Genomic DNA, 21,961 nt, shown 5'->3' with positions numbered 1-21,961 from the left:
AAGTTTCTGAGGGCGAAATTGTTTTCTTACCTGAGGCCTGAACTGGTGTGCCGGTGGTTTAAACGTCTCTACTTTATTACAGATGTTGGTAAATGTTGAATGCAGCTTCCAAACTTGTAGCTCCTTTACGACATTCAGTATTTGTGAACAAACACTTTTCGACCTGTGCAAACTGAGGCTCAGCAGCACACGGCCGGAAATCATGACAGACGAACGGATTTTTTGACAAATCAAACAGGGACATTTAACACTTGCAAAGTCAACACATCATTGCTAGATAAATCAAACTGATGCAAATTTATATAAAAATAAAACGTTTTGAAGAAAAACATTCAGGATACTTTAAAAAAAAAAAGGAATCTGCAACCCACCAATGTTTTCTTGAAGCTAACACCTGTTGGAATTAATTAATGCTGCAGAACATCTGTTGTTGCTACACAGCTACGAGCTAACAGTCTCGAAAGAGCTGCGTTTCTAACCACTAAAAATAAAGAGAATCACATTTTAAATAACGACATCAAGCCGATGTTATAGGAGCAATCTCGATGTTGGCGCTTGACAGAAAATTATCCGGACTAGTGAGAAAATAACAGCAATTTCAGCAGTTGTGCTAGCTGAGAGCACAAACCGGATGAAGCATTTTGTAAACACTTCCAACTTCCGATCTAGATCTTCAAGGTAAAAGTTTTTTCTTTCGAAATAAAATACGATATTAAACTAAATTTCGACCAGAGACTGCCAGGTAGGGTACAGCATAAAGTCTGGGTCTGCTTATTTAGTAATTAATGAGAATATACATCCAGTCTAACATAAAATATGCAAAATTCTAGCATAAACAAGATATTATTATTAAAAAAACCCATACATTTTACATGTGGTCAAACCTCTAATTTGTATACAGGTCCTTCTCAAAATATTAGCATATTGTGATAAAGTTCATTATTTTCCATAATGTCATGATGAAAATTTAACATTCATATATTTTAGATTCATTGCACTCTAACTGAAATATTTCAGGTCTTTTATTGTCTTAATACGGATGATTTTGGCATACAGCTCATGAAAACCCAAAATTCCTATCTCACAAAATTAGCATATTTCATCCGACCAATAAAAGAAAAGTGTTTTTAATACAAAAAACGTCAACCTTCAAATAATCATGTACAGTTATGCACTCAATACTTGGTCGGGAATCCTTTTGCAGAAATGACTGCTTCAATGCGGCGTGGCATGGAGGCAATCAGCCTGTGGCACTGCTGAGGTCTTATGGAGGCCCAGGATGCTTCGATAGCGGCCTTTAGCTCATCCAGAGTGTTGGGTCTTGAGTCTCTCAACGTTCTCTTCACAATATCCCACAGATTCTCTATGGGGTTCAGGTCAGGAGAGTTGGCAGGCCAATTGAGCACAGTGATACCATGGTCAGTAAACCATTTACCAGTGGTTTTGGCACTGTGAGCAGGTGCCAGGTCGTGCTGAAAAATGAAATCTTCATCTCCATAAAGCTTTTCAGCAGATGGAAGCATGAAGTGCTCCAAAATCTCCTGATAGCTAGCTGCATTGACCCTGCCCTTGATAAAACACAGTGGACCAACACCAGCAGCTGACACGGCACCCCAGACCATCACTGACTGTGGGTACTTGACACTGGACTTCTGGCATTTTGGCATTTCCTTCTCGCCAGTCTTCCTCCAGACTCTGGCACCTTGATTTCCAAATGACATGCAGAATTTGCTTTCATCCGAAAAAAGTACTTTGGACCACTGAGCAACAGTCCAGTGCTGCTTCTCTGTAGCCCAGGTCAGGCGCTTCTGCCGCTGTTTCTGGTTCAAAAGTGGCTTGACCTGGGGAATGCGGCACCTGTAGCCCATTTCCTGCACACGCCTGTGCACGGTGGCTCTGGATGTTTCTACTCCAGACTCAGTCCACTGCTTCCGCAGGTCCCCCAAGGTTTGGAATCGGCCCTTCTCCACAATCTTCCTCAGGGTCCGGTCACCTCTTCTCGTTGTGCAGCGTTTTCTGTCACACTTTTTCCTTCCCACAGACTTCACACTGAGGTGCCTTGATACAACACTCTGGGAACAGCCTATTCGTTCAGAAATTTCGTTCTGTGTGTTACCGTCTTGCTTGAGGGTGCCATTAGTGGCCTTCTGGACAGCAGTCAGGTCGGCAGTCTTACCCATGATTGGGGTTTTGAGTGATGAATCAGGCTGGGAGTTTTAAAGGCCTCAGGAATCTTTTGCAGGTGTTTAGAGTTAACTCGTTGATTCAGATGATTAGGTTCATAGCTCGTTTAGAGACCCTTTTAATGATATGCTAATTTTGTGAGATAGGAATTTTGGGTTTTCATGAGCTGTATGCCAAAATCATCCGTATTAAGACAATAAAGGACCTGAAATATTTCAGTTAGTGTGCAATGAATCTAAAATATATGAATGTTAAATTTTCATCATGACATTATGGAAAATAATGAACTTTATCACAATATGCTAATATTTTGAGAAGGACCTGTAATCAGCACCATATTTGAAGAGGGCTATTATGTTTGTACTCATTTAAATTAATTTCATATTGAAAAACAATACTAAATTATCCTAACTGGTACTGTATACTTGTATTTATCTGAATGATTGTCTAAATTGTAATGCACTTTGGTCAAGTGTTTTTGAATATGTTACATGAATACATTTTACATTGACCAACAGTTGCAATAAACGTGTCTATGCAATAGACCAGATTATTCAAACCAAAACACACAACATAAAAAAGGACTTCGGTATAAAGGATTTCTTAATTGTATAGTAAAAATAACCATGACACAAACATTTGTGATATTTATGGTTTATTTGGTGAATTAAAATCACTGTTTATAGCCTTGAGTATGTCACAAGCATTTACACAAACATGCAGCTTTCTTCCCTGACACATTTGCAGTTTAATCATTTTTATTGCTTTTAGACAAAAGCCAGACATATTGAATACAAAAACACTATGTAATAAAAGACAGAGAATGAACTTTAAATATCAACATTGATTTAACTTTAAACTGGTTATCCATCCACAACTTGTATGAGGACCGGCAGATCTGAATTAGTTTTCCTTGCCTAACTGTTTACACGTTTGGTTGTTATAATCACAACCAGCACAACCACTGCCAGCTATGAGCTGTTATCTCTTCGAAAAAACCCTGCAAATAAACTACTGACTTTATTATCACTTTGAGATCCAACGGACGGATGTTTAGGTTTTATTAATTCATTTTGTATTGCAGAGATGGCGACATCATTTTCTTTGCAGGTAATTAATCCTCTCATTTTCTCATGATAGAAAACATTGAAATGCTGCAAAATGTTAGGGGAGCAGTACCAGGTTGCCATCGTGGGAACATGTTTTGCTTCGTGAGCATGATGCATCAAAACAAGCATGACAGGTTCGTATCCTGTAAAGAACAAAAGAGAGAACGAATATCAGAATAAAGGAAATAATAAGTGGAAGATTAAATATTCTGTATCTCTCTGGGACACAAAAAATGTACATTGTTATCTCACCATGAAGGGTAAAAAGGTGATTAACTTGAAGTGGCATATACACATGTGATATTGTTAATTTATGCTGAAAACATTCTTTTTTAAAAACTCAAATATGGCTCATACTTTAAAATGTGGGAAACTCATAGTCTCACCTGTAACCATTTTCATGGCTACTTCCACATCTGTCCCTATACGTGAAACAATGGGACAGAAGACAAAAACAATCTGGCAGTCGTCATTGCTCTCTACCAAGTTCAGCTGCTGCGCTGAGCGCTTAAGTTGTTCCAGGATCTGAAGATGGGCATCAAATGTTTTACCGCTGACCACCATCTTGTACTTCACTGTCACTAAGAAGCAAGTTTCAGAGACTTAGTTAAACAACTTTAAGACACAGAAAACATCACCATTAAATAAAAATAGTTTTCAAGGAATATCAGGATTTTTGGCACACCACTTTAATGGTGACAAAGGCGATACCTTTTGCAATCTGGGAACGACCATATAAGTCAAAGCTCGGTGACCCAAAAATCCAAGAACTTTGGTTCTCTGCCACAGAGAACGAATTGAATGAATTAACAGAAATAATTACTTGGGGGAAGTATTATAGTGTCTAATTTTATTTTAAAGGAGGGCAATATGCATTTAAGATCAACTTAAAAGGAGTTCAACCCTTTTAAAATAATTGATACAACTAATATATTAAGAAAGATATTAAAATCGATACATACCTTGAGAGTTTTGTGAAATAGCTTCTCTTGGGTCATGTGTGGAAGCTGTTGCACCAACCAGCACCTTAGCTGTAGAATGAAGCAAAGTGTCATAGTAAACCCACTCAGTCCACCAGTTGGTTAACATAAAACAGTGCTTATTATTAATAGACTGACATATTGTAAGTTAAAATTAACTGTGACACATTATCAACAAAAAACCTCAAAATGGAATTTGTTCAACTGAAACATCAGCTTTTGTCTGTCTCTAATACAATAGAGACAATCACTATTTACAAGCATTCATAATTTAGAACATTTTTGCACTGAACAGTCATGAAAATCAGTATTTTTTTTGGCCTCCTGCCAATCCAACTTAACCCTTACATGAGTTGACTAGCTGTATGCAAAAATAGTCATTATGTGAGCCAGCTGCAGCATACCAAGGCATTTTAGATTTCGGAACAGAACCGACATAACTTTGCACTAGCGCATAACATAAGATCCACAATGACATGGATGCAGGAGCAGGAGTTTGTGTGTTGTTAATGAACTTGACTGACATGTGAAAAGTCCTAGCCTCAATATAATGGAGCAACTTTGGAATAATTTAGAGCTTTGTCCAACATCAGTGTCTAACCTCATAAAGGCTATCCTGGAAGAATGGTCAAATACTCCCATAAACACACCTAACCCATTTGGAAAGCATTCCCAGAAGAGCTGAAGTTGTCACAGCTACAAAGACCAGGTCAACTCTATGTTAAAGCACATGGTTTAAGAATGGGAAGGTTCACCTGTGTGTAAAAACAAGCATCTAACTACTTTTGGCCAAGTCAAAATACAATTAAGCATGCCTCTAGGATGTATTAAAATAGTAAAACCTTGACTTTGATCACATTTCTGCTGTGGCTGAGCTTTGATGTCCTCCAATAAACCAATGTGTGCTTCAAGGAAACTCTGCACATTGTTCAGCTGAGTCTTCATGTCCTTCAGGAGATAGAGGTAGTCAACCAACACACCATTGCTGGTTAGGGCATCTGAACGGAGAGTGCAAGGTTGATACAATCATGCTTTTTTGTAAGCTATCCTATTTTTAAATATATTTTAGGAAGAAAAAAAAAAAGAAAAACATACCCCTTATAAAATCATCTGGGATGAAACCTCTAAGATCCTCCAGGAGCTTCTTAACAGGTTTCTGTTTGATTGACAAGAAAAGGATAATTCATAAGGGTAAATGTATGTATGCATTGCACCAATCTAAGTTTGTGTGAATGCATTTAATCACAACACGGCATACTAAACAGACACCTGTTTGTTTATTATTTCAAAGATGCTCTTCCTCAGCTTTAGCTTCTCAGCTCCAGGAAAAAGCTCATGCAGGTCTTCTCTAGTGAGAGATTGGAGCTCAGCGTCTGTGCGGCAATCAGCATCTAAAAAATGGTTTTAGGGGGGAAATAAACATTAAAACATAACACAATAGGTATAATATAACGGACGAAAGCTTATTAATCGTGTGTGCTTGTGAAGTGTCTGTAAAAATGAAGTGAATTGGCCCGGTTCGTCGTAGATCCAACAAATGTCACTTACGTTCAAGTTTCTCCGCTGCGCTCGAACTGTGGTTTCGTATTTCCTTCAGTAAAATGTTCATTTTTTCACCTGAAGGAATAAACAGCAGAAGGCAGCTTAAAGTTTTATTTCGTTCCGCGTATCTACTCGGTTACTTGTCAGTACGATGAACTGGACCTGTAAAAACGAAACACATAAAAACCTTACAAATCGCTGAATCACACCTCATCGCGACTAAATAACTTGGATAATGTGGCGTCTATTTGCAAAGTTTACCTTATAACTACCTTAGGATATTATTTATTTCAACAGAACTAAATCTATGTACGTCTGTGCTCATTTTAGTGTATTGTTATTGATACTCACCGCTTCCAGTCCAATGAAAGTGAAACTGACGTGGACCAGAGCTGTTTCACGTCAGGCCATAGAGGGCGCTCTAAACAGTACTGGATGGCGGCCTCTTTCAGCATCTCAGTAAATTAGAGTAACATCAAAAATGTATTTCTAATTACGCACAGAGTGATATCATTTAAGTGTTTATTTATGCTAATTATTTTGATGATCTTTTTGTATGAATCAGTGCATTGATGCAGTGGGGGTGGTTAGCCTGCGGCTGTCCTGAGGTTATTAGAATCAGAATCAGCTTTATTGCCAAGTTCGTACATACAACAAGGAATTTGACTCCGGTACACTTTGCTCTTTGGGGTTTTTGTTTTGTTTTTGTTTTGCGTTATAAGATATATTCTGCATATACCTTTATGTCCTTAAATACATATATACACATATACAAGGTGGAATTGCGACTTCAGTATGAGGTTATTTTGTACTCTATTAAACGTTCATCAGAGAAACAGCCTGGGGGAAGAAACTGTGTCTGTGGCGGCTGGTTTTAGTAAACAGTGCTCTTAGCGCCACCTGAAGGTAAAACTCTAAACAGTTTATGTGCAGGTTGTGTGGGGTCTGCAGAGATTTTAGCAGCTCTTTTCTTGACCCTAGACATGTATAAGTCCTGGATGGAGGGAAGGTCAGCCCTGATTATTCTCTCTGCAGTCCTGATTATTCGTTGCAGTCTGCACTTGTCCTGTTTTGTGGATGAGCCAAACCACACTGAGATGGATGAAGACAGGACAGACTGAATGATGGCAGTGTAGAAGATGACCAGCAGCTCCTGTGGAAGGTTGAACTTCTTAAATTGCCTCAGGAAGTACAGTCTCTGCTGGGTCTTCTTTCGAACAGTGTCTATGTGTGAAGACTATCTCAGGTCCTCAGAGATGGTGGTTCCTAAGAACCTGAAGTGGTCCACAGCCGACACAGTGTTGTTGAGGATGGTGAGGGGGGTGTATATGGGTGGTGTTCTCCAAAAGTTCACCACCATTTCCAGTCTTGATTGGGTTGAGTTCCAGGTAGTTCTGACTGCACCAGTGTACCAGCCTCCAGTATGTATGCAGACTCATCACCGTCCTGGATCAGTCCAATGACAGTGGTGTCATCTGCAAACTTCAGGAGTTTCACGGACGAGTCCGCTGAGGTGCAGTCATTTGTGTACAGAGAGAAGAGGAGTGGGGATAGAACACACCCCTGGGGGGCACCAGTACTTATTGATCTGCTGCGGGAGAAGATGCTCCCCAGTCTCACCTGCTGCTGTCAGTCCGTCAGGAAGCTGTTGATCCACTGACAAGTGGAGGCTGGGATGTTGAGCTGGGTGAGCTTCTGGTGGAGGATGTCTGGTATGATGGTGTTGAAGGCCGAGCTGAAGTCTACAAACAGGATCCCTGGGTGGTCGAGGTGTTGCAGGATGAAGTGTAGACCTAAGTTGACAGCATCATCTGCCGACCTGTTTGCTCGGTAAGCAAATTGCAGGGGGTCCAGCAGGGGGCCTGTGATGTCTTTCAGGTGCTTCAACACCAGCCGCTCAAAGGATTTAATGACCACAGACGTCAGGGCTACAGGCCTGTAGTCATTTAATCCTAGGATGGTGGGTTTCTTGGGCACTGGGATGATGGTGGATCGTTTGAAGCAAGAGGGGACCTCACATTTCTCCAGTGACTTGTTGAAGATCCAGGTGAAGATCGGAGCGAGTTGATTTGCACAGACTTTCAGGCATGATGGGGAGACGTTATCAGGTCCTCCAGTTGATAGGAAGTCTTATCTTAGACGATATACTTAGGCGATAGATTTTGACTGGATTTAAGTCAGACAAGTTTCCTAGCCAATCAAGCAGTGAGATCATGATCGTTTAACAGGGTATTAGTAGTTTTGATAGTGTGGGCAGGTGTGAAAACCTGCTACAAAATTATATTAACATCTTCATAAAGCATTCAACTGAGATTATACAAATTATGCAAATAATTAGTTGAAATATATAACCCTGTGTGTACTAAATCCAGTTTCACTTCTTAAATTACTGAAATAAATTATCAATATAATAATATGCTAATTTATTGAGGCATTTGTACAGCAGTTATTTTTTCAATAATGGTGTCCCCCCTACATACAACCAGATCCATACCACTCCTCCGATAAACTCCATTCTGCAAATAAAGTTTGTAACATGCTGTTCCAGAACCTGAAGACGGGCTAGTAGAAAACATAAATGGCCAAAGCCATGCCACCCAGATTGATAACTGTTCATATATGCTATTATTATGGTTATTTAAACAAAATAAAGCAAGTAGAAAGCAAAAAGTATTTTAAAGCATTACATATGTATACATTTGTATATGCATATGTGTATGATCACACCTGCATATGTGATCAAATATAGTTTTTATGTTTAATTTTTGTTCACTTTATCTGACAACACATGTCCCCAATTGGGTGTTCAAGTCAACACACCGTTACAGATTTCCAAAAGAAGTTGTCATTGCAATCTGAATATGCAATTAATTACAAAATAGAGACTGAATGATTTTAAAATTAAATTTGCATATGATTAAACAACATTGGATTATTTATTTGATTTACACCATTGCACCACCTGTTGTTTCCAGTAAACATATTAAAGGACAAATATAAAAAAAAAACATAAACTGCCATAAAATAAAATGTTAAATAATCACAGCATCTCAAAACAACAATTATAACATTGATTGAAATATACTATTCACATAAGTGAAAATTGAGAAAAAGAAGAAACATGCATAAACTTCTATTCTGCAGGGCCCCAAATACTTTTAGTATCACTGTTACTACTGCTGCTGCTGCTGCTGTCACTGCCGAACAACCTAAAGCCAAACTCACTGCCCCCATCGTCCAAATGGGAGCAGCTGTCAATGTCGGGGCTGTTATATTCACCAGTCACAGCCCATTTACTTCTTGGAGTACAGTATTCCAGTAATTTGTTCTGTATCTGGATCACAGCAGCATCGTTTTCTTGACACCTCAACAATCCGCGCGATGTCCCATGGTAGAAAACATCGACATGCAGCACGATATTTGAGTAATCCGACCACATCCTCCTTGTTGCTGGGTGCTTGATCTCAAGTGTGTGGTGCATCAACACCAGGATAAGAGGTTCATCTCCTGCGGAAAACAAAAGTTTAGCATGAGGTATACTAGAATAGAATAGAATAGAATAGAATAGAATAGATTAAAAATATATGTGACAGGCAAATTGAAGTGTGTATTTTCACACAAAGTTAAAATATAATATAAAAAGTGAGAAATAAATTTATAACACAAGAACAAGAAAAAGAATTATGCCCAGTTATCAGAAATAGCACACCCAGATTCAGAGAAATGTGCTGTTGAGTATGGAAATTTTCTAGATTTTATTTTTCTAGACTTTATTTTTCTTCTAGGCAATAATTTCAAAAATGTACAAAATGTGCCTGAATATTTATGCATAAAAAAACTACAGAATACTATTTAAACAGAATGAAAAAAAAAAAAAAAAATGTGCAAAGGGTGCAAATATTAGTAGGAATGTAAACAACTTTTTGAGTATGAGTTTGTTGGGAGCTTGATAGTCATAAAGTCCTATGGCTGCTGGGAGGAAGGACCTACAATAACGAAAGGTAAAGAAAGCCTTTCAAAAATATATATTTTGTTCTGGCTCATTCTCAGTGTAAAAAAAACTAATATAAATAAATTGATCAGAAAATATTAAAACTAAATTATAGCATAAACATGAGCAAAATACATTCTCAAATAAAACAAAATAAAAGCAGCCTCGAAGATGAGAGAGAGGCAGTGAAGTTAGGAAATGGTGGAATGGTGACATCACCCTACAACACCCTACAACTATGTAACGGTCAAATTCAATAAATTAGAATATGCGTTCCAGTGAGACTAGTTTGTTAGAATAAAAGTACCTTTAAGCAGATATTAAACATATTTTTCATTAGGCCCACATTTCAGTTTAAAAAAATTTTTTTTTTTGGTCTGATGTAATATTCTAATTTGAAATGTCATGTTTTCATTAGCTGTAAGCGGGATATCATCATAAATAACGGCCTGAAAACATCAGTGTGTGTGTAATTGATCTAAATCATATGTTTCACTTAGTGAATTGAGTTACTGAAACAAATGAACTTTTCCACAATATTCTGATTAAATGAATATGATTATAAATGTCAGCTCGTCGGAAAACCTATAGCTGGGAAAAATTCAACACAGTTTTTTGTCCTGGGTCTAAGAGGTTTTCTAGCTTTGGAGCAACAAGATGGTACAGCCTGGCGGTTAAGGTGGAGGACTGAGTCCATGTTTGGACAGAAATTGCTATGGTATCTAGATATCATATATGTCTTTTCTTCCAGTAGAAGGCACTCATTGTCAAACCTCATGGTTAGCTTCAAACCAAATACATATATAAATAAATAAAGATTACATTCATAATTGTTTGATACCAACTTATACTAATTTGCCTGCTCTTCAACAATTATTGAAACTTCAGCTCTCAGAAACACTCAGACTCCAAGTTGAAATTGAATTGCAAACTGATCTCATTTTAAGTTGTATGAGTTGATATTTTGTTTACCTGTTACATTAATCAAGGCTCCATCAACATCTGCCCCGGCACGTGAAGTGATTGGGCAGAAGACTATGAGGACCTGGCCATCCTGACTGCATGAAATGAGCTGAACCCGGTCCTGCACTTGAGCTTGGACCCTGGCCATCAGCTGAAGATGAGCATCAAAGGTTTTACCACCGACAACCATCTGGTACATCACTGTGGTAACAGACAGAGAAATAAATGAACATCCGTGAATCTGTGAACATATTTAACCATTTACAGGAGCTCTCTTCACATTGAATAAAATTCTATATGAAAATGACTGACTTGTGAGTTACTTAAAAATAGTTGAAAAAATAGTAAGACTTAATTTTTGCGTACAGTGCACATCCCATTAATTTAACTTTATTGAAAAAGACTTTCCAAATAATACTATTACAGAAAGAAAAAGTTAGTATGAGTAAAGCAAAATGTAAGTTTAACTTGCTAGTTCCAAACTAGGATAATTGATTCACGTATGTCTAGAAAGATAATTTTACGTAGAGAGGAATGCTTTTTTTGCATTGAAGCCCAATAAAAAGGCCTTCCTATCTGACTTCATGCCTTAGCCGACTAAATTTACTGCAAATTAATTCATCAAAAACTAAATCCCATTTTAGTCAAAAGACAGTGACTAAAATTAGGTTAAAATTTGCTGTCAAAATTAACAATGTATGCTGCAGTTTTAAATGTAATGGAGGGTAATGTAGAATGTTTATTTTCTCATGCCATCATGCCTATATCTGGCAGATATGGAGTAGCGTGACTGGGACATTAGTTACTTTTGCCTTGGTATCATTGTCTCATTTAATAAATTAAATAAAGTCAAGTCCCTTTAGTTATCAGAATCTTCATCCGAACAGACAGAGTGGTTGCATAGCGTAGCATGAGATTACCCAATATTATTAGAAGGTAATTGCTTCAACATTTAAATACCGTATTTTCCGCACTATAAGGCGCACCGGATTATAAAGCGCACCTTCAATGAATGGCCTATTTTAGAACTTTTTTCATATATAGGGCGCACCGGATTATAAGGCGCATAGAATAGAAGCTACTGCAGTCAAACGTTTGACTGGGGTTGCGTTATGCATCCACTAGATGGAGCTGTGCTAAAGAGAATGTCAACAAAACAGTCAGATAAGTCAGTCAGTCAAACTTTATTAATACACTACAAACCAGCGTTCTGATAACTCCATTCACTCTCATGGTAAGATCTCCTCTACATAGAATTCTATTGAATAGAGCCAACCGCACGTTAGGAATGCATTGGAGTCTATGAAGTTGAAGTTGAAATCAAACGTTAGTTAAAACGTGAAAGGGAACTTTTCCCTGATTCAGTAAACACGTAAAAGAAACAGTTTGATGCACTAAATCAAACGTTAGTACTGTTAACCTTTCCTGTTTCTGTCCCCTGACCGTAGTCTGATGACACAGGGGAGACGCTTTCTCTAGGGCCGAAGTTACTAGTTTCCTCGGGGTTAACTCCCTCACTCATACGTTGCTGAGTTGAGCATGAAGAAACAGCATCAAAACACTGAGTTGTTGACGAGATTCGGGGTTCTTTTTAATGACTTTGCAGCACGTAAAAACACAGGGCTTACAGACTCATACACCGCTGCTCCGGTCGCCGTCTCTACCCACCCCACACACACAATAATACCGACGTCACTCCTTCACTCTTGATTCTCAGCTATGGCAGCACACAGCGCCACCTCTGTCCGGAGGAGTAATGTCAACATCTTCCATACACACACACGAAACATACACCCCACACACTGAGCTTCTAATCACATATAGTTCAGGCAATTCCTGCAACAGTACATTCAAACGTTATACACACACAAGTGGTGTTGGACTAGGAGTAAGCACAGTACAGGTGTTTACCGCTATTACTTTGGCAACACCCTTGACTACGGTAACCGTAATGCTGCAAGCGGTGTGGCTTTGTAGTTTACCAGTCGTACTGAAACATTTTGACAGAGCGCCGTGTACAACCAGTATGGATCAACCAATTAACCAATTGATCCATATATAAGGCGCTCCGGATTACAAGGCGCACTGTCATTTTTTGAAAAAATTAAAGGTTTTTAAGTGCGCCTTATAGTGCGGAAAATACGGTAGTAATTTTGCAAATTGTGTGGCAGTGGCACATTGGGTGTGGTACATATGCTGTTGCATAGTAGTCGGTCATAACAAGGAAACTTTTTGGCATGTCCCATAAATGTTTGGCAGCCTGCCTTATCTGAATATTAAAATGTGTATGCTGCAGTGTCAAATGCATAGGAAGGAGATGCTGGATCATTATTAGCTTAAAACATCACATTAATCTCAGTATTCACTATGGCAGACAGGAAAATGTATGACGGGAATAAGTCAAAAGACATTTCTGTATGATATAAATGTGGGAACAGAAACTAAAAGCAAAGGGGGCAAGTGAAACATGAGATGTACCTTCAGCTCCATATGAATGTCCATTTGCTGGTTTAAGGTAAGGCTCCAGTGGAGGACTGGGAGCCATCGTGCCAGGGCTGGATAAAATATCTGTCAGGTATTACAAAAAAAACTAAATCAAATCATAGTTTTCAACAGTGTTTCTTACCTTACTCTGTTTGAATTGTCTTTTTCTAAACACTCTCCAATGTTATGTACAAGTAAAGAAAGGTTAAAAAAAAACTTAAGAAAAACCATGTTCTTAGCTTGATTCTGAGCTCTTTGTAACATTTAACATTGGCTGCGCACTCACAATTTCCAGCTAAGTTCAAAGGTTTGACCAAGAGAGACTGAGAATTTTAAGGCTTGCAAAGTTTTTACCACCCAAACCACTGAATTATCAAGCAGTCTTAAAGGTAAATTAAAGAAATTATTTGATAGCAAAGAAACTTCATATACATTTCTTGTAAAACATAAGAAAATATAGAAAACAATTAGGTGTGTTAATAGTTTGTTGGCACTAGAAAGTCGTGTTCACAGTCACACATAAATGCAAGTCTGTCTGTGTTACAGACTTATTGAAACCATCAGAAAAAGTTACCTGAGCCATACATCACAATAACATTTCATTATAACCTGGGTTAGGTTCCTGGTGTGGCTCAGCTTTGCTGATGTCCTCCAGTAAATCAATGTGTGCTTCAATGAAACTCTGCATATTGTTCAGCTGAGCTTTCATGTCCTTCATGGTATGAAGGTAGTCAACCAAGACCCCACTGCAAGATAAAGAATCTGAAGAAAATGTATAATGTCATTTGTTAGAAGAATAAATAATGTAATGTGATTTTAGTAGTATTAGTTAAAACATATCATACCCCTGAGAGAATAATGTGGGATGAAACCTTTGAGTTCTTCTAGGAGCACATTTACTGGTTTCTGCATGAATAAAACAAAACAAAAAACAAAAATTATCTGGATAAGAATTGACACAGTCACTGTTCAATAATATAAGCTGCAAAGAGGCAAAATACAAAGTAAAGAAGAAACTCACATTTCTCTCTATGAGTCTGAAGATGGTCCTCCTCAGCTTCAGCTTCTCAGGTCCAGGAAACAGCTCGTGCAGGTCTTCTCGAGTCAAAGACCGGATCTCTGAATCCGTGCGGAAATCTGCTCCTGAGAGGAAATATTTTGACTGAATTCAGTGCTTTGACAAAGCATTCTCACCCTTTGAAATTTCATTGGAATTTTATATGCTAGACCAACACAGGGCAGTGCAATTAATTTTAAAAATCTGAATAGTGTGGCTTACATTTCTTTTAGCCGCCCTTTACCCAGAAAATAAAATCTAGGGCAACCCACGGACTTCAGAGATAACCAAATATGTAAAGTTGTAGTTAAACTGAATGCAGCTGTTCTGTGAAAGTCTCAGAGGTTTGCTGGAGAACACTGATGAACAAACAGCTTCATGAAGCTCAAGGACTACAGCAGACAGGCCATGGATAAAACAAGAATAGGCTATAAAACAAAATCTCAACTCTGAAGGACTTGAGGATATCCTGAAGAGAAAGCCTTCGTTAAAATAGTCATAATACATTTGAACTTTGACCATTTATCCGACATCCAAAACAGCATACATGGAGGAAAACTAACACTGCACTCACTGAACGGTTTAGATGAAACATATTTAGATACATGTGTTAGAATGGTCAAGTCAAAGTCCATGGCCTAAATCAATCAGAGAGTCTTTTGCAAATTTGAAAACTGCTGTTCACAGACGTTCTCCATCCAATCTCACTGAGCTTGTGCTATTTTGTAAAGAAGCATGGGTAGAAATGTCAGCTGAAAGAGACGTACCCTAAAGAATCAAGAAGAATCAACAATGTTTGTCATTATGAACCCATAATGAAATTTTTGTTCGGACGCTAAGAATGCATATAGGACACAGACAAAAATAAAAAACACTTCAGAACAGGAAAAAACATCTTTAAATCCAAGACTTGCAGCTGTAAATGAATCAAAAGGTGGTTATACAAAGTATTAACTCAGAGGAGATAAAACGCAGCCCTGCCGGAGTCCAACATGCACCGGGAACAGGTCCGACTTAGTGCCAGCAATGCGGACACAACTCCTGCTCCGCTCGTACAGGGACCGGATGGCCCTTAATAAAGGGCCCCCGATTCCATACTCCTGAAGCACCCCCCACAGGGCATCACGAGGGACACAGTCGAATGCCTTCTCCAGGTCCACAAAACACATGTGAACCGGTTGGGCAAACTCCCATGAACCCTCGAGCACCCTGTAGAGGGTATAGAGCTGGTCCAGTGTTCCACGGCCGGGACGAAAACCACACTGCTCCTCCTGGAGCCGAGGTTCGACTATCGGCCGGACTCTCCTCTCCAATACCTTGGCGTAGGCCATACCAGGGAGGCTGAGGAGTGGGATCCCCTGTAGTTGGAACACACCCTCCGGTCCCCCTTCTTATGAAGGGGGACCACCATCCCAGTCTGCCAGTCCAGAGACAATGTCCCCGACCACCACGCAATGTTGAAGAGGCGTGTCAACCATGACAGCCCAACAACATCCAGAGATTTGAGGTACTCAGGGCGGATCTCATCCGCCCCCAAAGCCTTGCCACCGCGGAGCTTTTTAACCACCTCGGTGACTTCAGCCTGGGTGATGAAAGAGTCCAACCCCGAGTCCCCAGCCTCTGTTTCCACCACGGAATGCGTGATGGCAGGATTGAGGAGATCCTCGAAGTATTACTACCACCGCCCGATAATGTCCTCAGTCGAGGTCAGCAGCCTCCCACCACCACTATAAACAGTGTTGGGGAAGCACTGCTTCCCCCTCCTGAGGCACCGTACGGTTTGCCAGAATCGCTTCGAGGCCAACCGGTAGTCCTTCTCCATGGCCTCACCGAACTCCTCCCAGGCCCGAGTATTTGCCTCTGCCACAGTCCGGGCCGAAGCACGCTTGGCCTCACGGTACCCGTCAGTCGCCTCAGGAGTCCCACAAGCCAACCACAGCCGATAGGACTCCTTCTTCAGATTGACAGCATCCATTACTGCCGGTGTCCATCACCGGGTTCTGGGATTGCCGCCGCGACAGGCACCACAGACCTTACGGCCGCAGCTACGGGCAGCAGCATCGACAATAGATGCGGAGAACATGGTCCACTCGAACTCTATGTCTCCAACATCCCCCGGGATCTGGTGAAAGCTCTCCTGGAGGTGGGAGTTGAATACATCCCTGGCCGAGGGCTCCGCCAGGCGTTCCCAGCAGACCCTCACTATGCGCAATGGCCTGCCAAGTCTGTTAGGCTTTCTCAAACCTCCAGCGGATCCAACTCACCACCAGGTGGTGATCAGTGGACAGCTCAGCCCCTCTCTTCACCCGAGTGTCCAAAACATGCGGCCGAAGGTCTGATGATACGACAACAAAGTCGATCATCAACCTCCTGCCTAGGGTGTCCTGGTGCCAAGTGCACTGATGGACACCCTTATGTTTGAACATGGTGTTCATTATGGACAATCCGTGACTAGCACAGATGTCCAATAACAAAACACCACTCGGATTCAGATCGGGGAGGCCATTCCTCCCGATCACGCCACTCCAGGTGTCACTGTCGTTTCCCACGTGGGCGTCCCCCAGCAGAATAATGGAGTCCCCGGGAGGGGCACTATCCAGCACCCCCGACAGGGACACCAAGAAGGCCGGGTACTCCGACCTACCGCTCGGCCCATAGGCCGAGACGACAGTCAGAGACTGTCCCGACCCCAGGCCTGGCTCCAGGGTGGGACCCCGGCTCTGCTGTACCGGGCGACGTCACGTGCCTCGATATTTTCGTCCTCATGAGGGATTCTTGAACCGCTCTTTGTCTGACCCATCACCTAGAGCCTGTTTGCCATGGGAGACCCTACCAGGGGCATTTAGGCCCCAGACATCATATTCTCTAGGATCATTTGAGCACTCAAACCCCTCCACCACATTAAGGTAGCGGTTCAAGGAAGGGAGGTGGCGGTTCAAGGAGGGGGTCTGCCCTTTGTCACTGGTCCTGTTCATAACTTTTATGGACAGGATTTCAAGATGCAGCCAAGGGCCGGAGGGGGTCTGGTTTGGGGACCAGTGGATTTGGTCTCTTCTTTTTGCGGATGACGTGGTCCTGCTGGCCCCCTCTAGCCAAGACCTACAGCATGCGCTGTGGCGGTTCGCAGCTGAGTGTGAAGCGGCTGGGATGAAGATCAGCTCCTCCAAGTCCGAGGCCATGGTACTCGACCGGAAAAGGGTGGCTTGTTCTCTTCAGGTTGGAGGGGAGTTCCTGCCTCAAGTGGAGGAGTTTAAGTATCTCGGGGTCTTGTTCACGAGTGAGGGAAAAATGGAGCGGGAGATCGACAGACGGATCGGTGCGGCTGCCGCAGTAATGGGGGCACTGTGCCGGTCCGTTGTGGTGAAGAGAGAGCTGAGCCGAAAAGCAAAGCTCTCAATTTACTGGTCGGTCTACGTTCCTACCCTCACCTATGGCCATGAACTTTGGGTCATGACCGAATGAACGAGATCCCGGATACAAGCGGCTGAAATGAGCTTCCTCTGTAGGGTGGCCAGGCACTCCCTCAGAGATAGGACGAGGAGCTCGGCCATCCGGGAGGGGCTTGGAGTAGAGCCGCTGCTCCTCCACATTGAGAGGAACCAGTTGAGGTGGCTCGGGCATCTATACCTTCTGGACGCCTTCCTTGGGAGGTGTTCCAGGCACGTCCCACCGGGAGGAGGCCCAGGACACGGCAAACTTTTTAGATTTGTATTTTTAAAACTGTTGAAAGCTATGTGGGATTTGCCCTCTACTTCACAAATATGCACTATGTTTTGTTGAACTTTTAGAGAAAACCTCAATAAAAAGCATTGAAATTAATCGATGTAATGTGAAAAAAACATCGCCAAAGTAATAGTTTTGCAATGCAATGTACAGGGGTTGGACAATGAAACTGAAACACCTGGTTTTAGACCACAATAATTTATTAGTATGGTGTAGGGCCTCCTTTTGCGGCCAATACAGCATCAATTCGTCTTGGGAATGACATATACAAGTCCTGCACAGTGGTCAGAAGGATTTTAAGCCATTTTTCTTGCAGGATAGTGGCCAGGTCACTACGTGATACTGGTGGAGGAAAACTTTTCCTGACTCGCTCCTCCAAAACACCCCAATGTGGCTCAATAATATTTAGATCTGGTGACTGTGCAGGCCATGGAAGATGTTCAACTTCACTTTCATGCTCATCAAACCAATCTTTCACCAGTCTTGCTGTGTGTATTGGTGCATTGTCATCCTGATACACGGCACCGCCTTCAGGATACAATGTTTGAACCATTGGATGCACATGGTCCTCAAGAATGGTTCGGTAGTCCTTGGCAGTGATACGGCCATCTAGCACAAGTATTGGGCCAAGGGAATGCCATGATATGGCAGCCCAAACCATCACTGATCCACCCCCATGCTTCACTCTGGGCATGCAACAGTCTGGGTGGTACGCTTCTTTGGGGCTTCTCCACACCATAACTCTCCTGCATGTGGGGAAAACAGTAAAGGTGGACTCATCAGAGAACAATACATGTTTCACATTGTCCACAGCCCAAGATTTGCGGTCCTTGCCCCATTGAAACCGACGTTTGGCATTGGCATGAGTGACCAAAGGTTTGGCTATAGCAGCCCGGCTGTGTATATTGACCCTGTGGAGCTCCTGATGGACAGTTGTGGTGGAAACAGGAGAGTTGAGGTGCACATTTAATTCTGCCATGATTTGGGCAGCCGTGGTTTTATGTTTTTTGGATACAATCCAGGTTAGCACCTGAACATCCCTTTCAGACAGCTTCCTCTTCCGTCCACAGTTAATCCTGTTGGATGTGGTTCATCCTTCTTGTGGTATGCTGACATTACCCTGGATACCGTGGCTCTTGATACATCACAAAGACTTGCTGTCTTGGTCACAGATGCGCCAGCAAGACGTGCACCAACAATTTGTCCTCTTTTGAACTCTGGTATGTCACCCATTATGTTGTGTTCATATCAATATTTTGAGCAAAACTGTGCTCTTACCCTGCTAATTGAACCTTCACACTCTGCTCTTACTGGTGCAATGTGCAATCAATGAAGACTGGCTACCAGGCTGGTCCAATTTAGCCATGAAACCTCCCACACTAAAATGACAGGTGTTTCAGTTTCATTGTCTAACCCCTGTAGCTGTCCCAGTATCAGAGAGGATATTAAGCATAACACAACCACACAGTCATTTATTTAATAATTTCTAGGCTGTATTTGAGACTAAGGACATATTTATCTGTGCTTGTGAATGTGAAACCAAATGTGTGTAATTGGATCTACAGTTTGTTCAGTCTGGTATTATGGGTCAGCCACCTCCACAAAGGAGTCACTACTTACGTTCCAGCACTGAGGCAGCTGCTGCGTCTGTGCGCCTCACTTTCCTCAGCAGAACAGCCATGACTTATCCTGAACAGCAAACAGACTTTTATTCATACTAATGTGGCATTCTGTTCCCGTTGTCCGTTATTTATAACAAGCAATAACTCTTGTAGAAATAAAACTTTTAATGTAAAATGACTGTAATGTAAAATGAGAGTTTGAGATGAAAAAAATATAGTACTATAAATAAAAGTATCGCGTTTTTAAAATTAAATTAGCTATAAATAACTTCCAAGCCCAAAAAACAGACTAGAACTTGTTTTATTACTCACCGTCTGCCGTAAACACAAAGTCAGAGTGACTTCTCGACTATTTCTCTTCACGTCATGACGTAAAGGCTTCAAACGAACGGGGGCCGTCAGAGCAGATGACACTTCAGTAGGTCCGCCCATCAGTGCACATCAGAATCAGAATCAGCTTTATTGCCAAGTTCGTACATACAAACAAGGAATTTGACTCCGGTACCCTTTGCTCTTTTGTTCTGTTTTTGCATTACAGAATATACATATTTACAATGTACAATATACACATATCTAATAAAAAAAGGTGCATTTGCAACATCTGTATGCTGTTGTTTTGTACTCTATTGAATGTTCAACAGAGAAACAGCCTGGAGGAAGAAACTGTCTCTGTGGCGGCTGGTTTTATTAAACAGTGCTCTGTAGCGGCGGCCTGAAGGTAAAGCTCTGAACAGTTTATGTGCAGGGTGTGTGGGGTCTGCAGAGATTTTAGCAGCTCTTTTCCTGACCCTAGACCTGTATAGGTCCTGGATGGAGGGAAGGTCAGCCCTGATTATTCTCTCTGCATTCCTGATTATTCGTTGCAGTCTGGACCTGTCCTGTTTTGTGGATGAGCCAAACCACACTCAGATGGATGAAGACAGGACAGACTGAATGATATATATAGACAATAAAGATACAGTGCAAAGCAAAACTGTACTTCAGTGATTCCTCTTTTTTATTTTTGGTGAATAAAGAAGAGATAAAAATGTGGAGAAAGAAACAAAAATATTTATTGCATGGGTCGGGGATCTGAGGCCCGGTAGTTGGAGCCCGTTTAAGAGTCACATCTCAAACACTCTGTTCCAATTGTTCCAAATACGTCACTCTCTGGCTCCGTCCAATCAGAAGGCTCGCTTGTTCCAATTTCGAGAACCAATCTTTGGCGCACCAATCACTGGCCGCGGTTTGTTCCAATTCTTGGACAAGCTTCGGCCGCACTCGGCCAACATCGGAAATTGTCCGTTACTCGCTCAGAGCAGCTACAGACACCGCCTATTTCCACCCCGGTAAGAGCTAAATTCATGTAATAAGTGGTTTCCCCTGGCTAACCCAGCAGAACACCAACAGCCTTCATATATTACACGACTATTTGAACCGATCCGTGGGTTTAAAGTGGACAAAACAGCCGCATTTCACTGTTTGTCGTCAGCTAGCTTAACTTGTCCGCTTCATGCCCCATCGGTCATGCATGTAATTATTGACTGTAGGAGCTTATATTACAGCATTTATCATACGAAGTGATGCGTTTTTAGTCCAACACCAAAATACAATGCTGTGATCCTTTATGAGTGTTATTTCTCTACAAAGTCGGTTTAAAACTGGACAAACCCAGTTAAAAGGGGTTAAACGAACACTTGTGTAATTAACAGGGTTTAGTCTGCTTTTTATTCCCTGAGTCTTTTTCCATTTAAACTGTGAGGAGGGATGGATTAAGGTGGCTTAAATGTTGTGATACAGCTTCTTAATAACCTTGTTTATTGTTATTTTATACTTCTTTCCATTAGATTCATCTTTGAATAAGCCACTGAAAATGGCTGTGAGTTAAACTTCATTATGATATTGCCAGAAGAGCTTTTACAATTGTTATTTGTTTGATGCAACCATAACTCTCTCATCATTTTATTATTACTCTAATCCAATGTTTTTAGTCTGAACATCCTACCTTCAGGCGGGCTCCTAATGGGACCCTCATCCTGAAAGCCTCCAGAGAGGCTCAGGGTGTGGGACCCCAGAAGGGCACCTAGAGGGCCAAACTCATGGAGGAGGTGGAGGCAGACACGCGTGCCCACGTCGTCCAGGAGGGTGGGGATGTCTCCAACGACGCCCTCATCCTCAGCAGGTGTGCCCTGCAGTTCGGCAGGTACCTGGGGAGAACCTTCCTCTGGCTGCTGGAGAACGACGTGGGCTACGCCGTGAATCTGGTCGCCTCCCACCAGAAGGAGCGTGAGAGGATGGGGTCTCAGTCTCCGCTCATGGCCAACAAG

The 21,961-nt window shown here is 41.5% G+C and overlaps 3 protein-coding genes and 1 long non-coding RNA gene across 13 annotated transcripts in view; 1 reads left to right on the top strand and 3 right to left on the bottom strand.

The window, feature by feature from the left end:
- The window catches only part of LOC124881951 (A-kinase anchor protein 7-like), a 60,906-nt gene extending 60,282 nt beyond the window's left edge, over positions 1 to 624 (bottom strand). For 4 of the 5 annotated variants that reach the window (XM_047387953.1, XM_047387954.1, XM_047387956.1 and 1 more), the window contains exon 1: positions 31 to 624. In XM_047387953.1, the coding sequence (XP_047243909.1) occupies positions 31 to 204 (174 nt within the window). In that variant the 5' untranslated portion in view covers positions 205 to 624. The remainder of the gene's footprint in view (positions 1 to 30) is intronic. The other variant, XM_047387955.1, reaches the window with a different exon arrangement.
- LOC124881955 lies at positions 542 to 10,931 on the top strand. The gene is made up of 3 exons (XR_007041782.1): positions 542 to 678; positions 3,325 to 3,427; positions 10,796 to 10,931. It is a non-coding gene; the product is annotated as an uncharacterized LOC124881955 (long non-coding RNA).
- Positions 2,823 to 6,233, bottom strand: LOC124881954. Of its 6 annotated transcripts, none has more exons than XM_047387961.1 (9): positions 6,167 to 6,233; positions 5,822 to 5,890; positions 5,543 to 5,664; positions 5,369 to 5,429; positions 5,116 to 5,271; positions 4,256 to 4,324; positions 4,005 to 4,073; positions 3,680 to 3,874; positions 2,823 to 3,436 (listed from the first exon to the last, which is right to left on the bottom strand). In XM_047387961.1, exons 2-9 carry the CDS (start codon positions 5,880 to 5,882, stop codon positions 3,156 to 3,158), a joined length of 1,014 nt encoding a protein of 337 aa, XP_047243917.1. In that variant the 5' UTR covers positions 5,883 to 5,890; positions 6,167 to 6,233; the 3' UTR covers positions 2,823 to 3,155. The 6 variants fall into 6 exon arrangements, with proteins under 6 accessions (XP_047243917.1, XP_047243915.1, XP_047243916.1 ...); XM_047387959.1 differs by having other exon boundaries at positions 5,822 to 5,977; positions 6,167 to 6,214; XM_047387960.1 differs by lacking the exon at positions 6,167 to 6,233 and adding an exon at positions 6,077 to 6,145 and having other exon boundaries at positions 5,822 to 5,977.
- Positions 8,562 to 20,084, bottom strand: LOC124881953. The gene is made up of 8 exons (XM_047387958.1): positions 19,968 to 20,084; positions 19,654 to 19,722; positions 14,275 to 14,396; positions 14,099 to 14,159; positions 13,863 to 14,015; positions 13,248 to 13,337; positions 10,779 to 10,970; positions 8,562 to 9,322 (listed from the first exon to the last, which is right to left on the bottom strand). Exons 2-8 carry the CDS (start codon positions 19,712 to 19,714, stop codon positions 8,949 to 8,951), a joined length of 1,053 nt encoding a protein of 350 aa, XP_047243914.1. The 5' UTR covers positions 19,715 to 19,722; positions 19,968 to 20,084; the 3' UTR covers positions 8,562 to 8,948.
- Between the last annotated feature and the right edge of the window lie 1,877 nt (positions 20,085 to 21,961).

Source organism: Girardinichthys multiradiatus, chromosome 15, assembly GCF_021462225.1.
Source record: "Girardinichthys multiradiatus isolate DD_20200921_A chromosome 15, DD_fGirMul_XY1, whole genome shotgun sequence".
Lineage (NCBI taxonomy): Eukaryota > Metazoa > Chordata > Actinopteri > Cyprinodontiformes > Goodeidae > Girardinichthys > Girardinichthys multiradiatus.
This window is presented reverse-complemented; position numbering and strand designations above follow the sequence as displayed.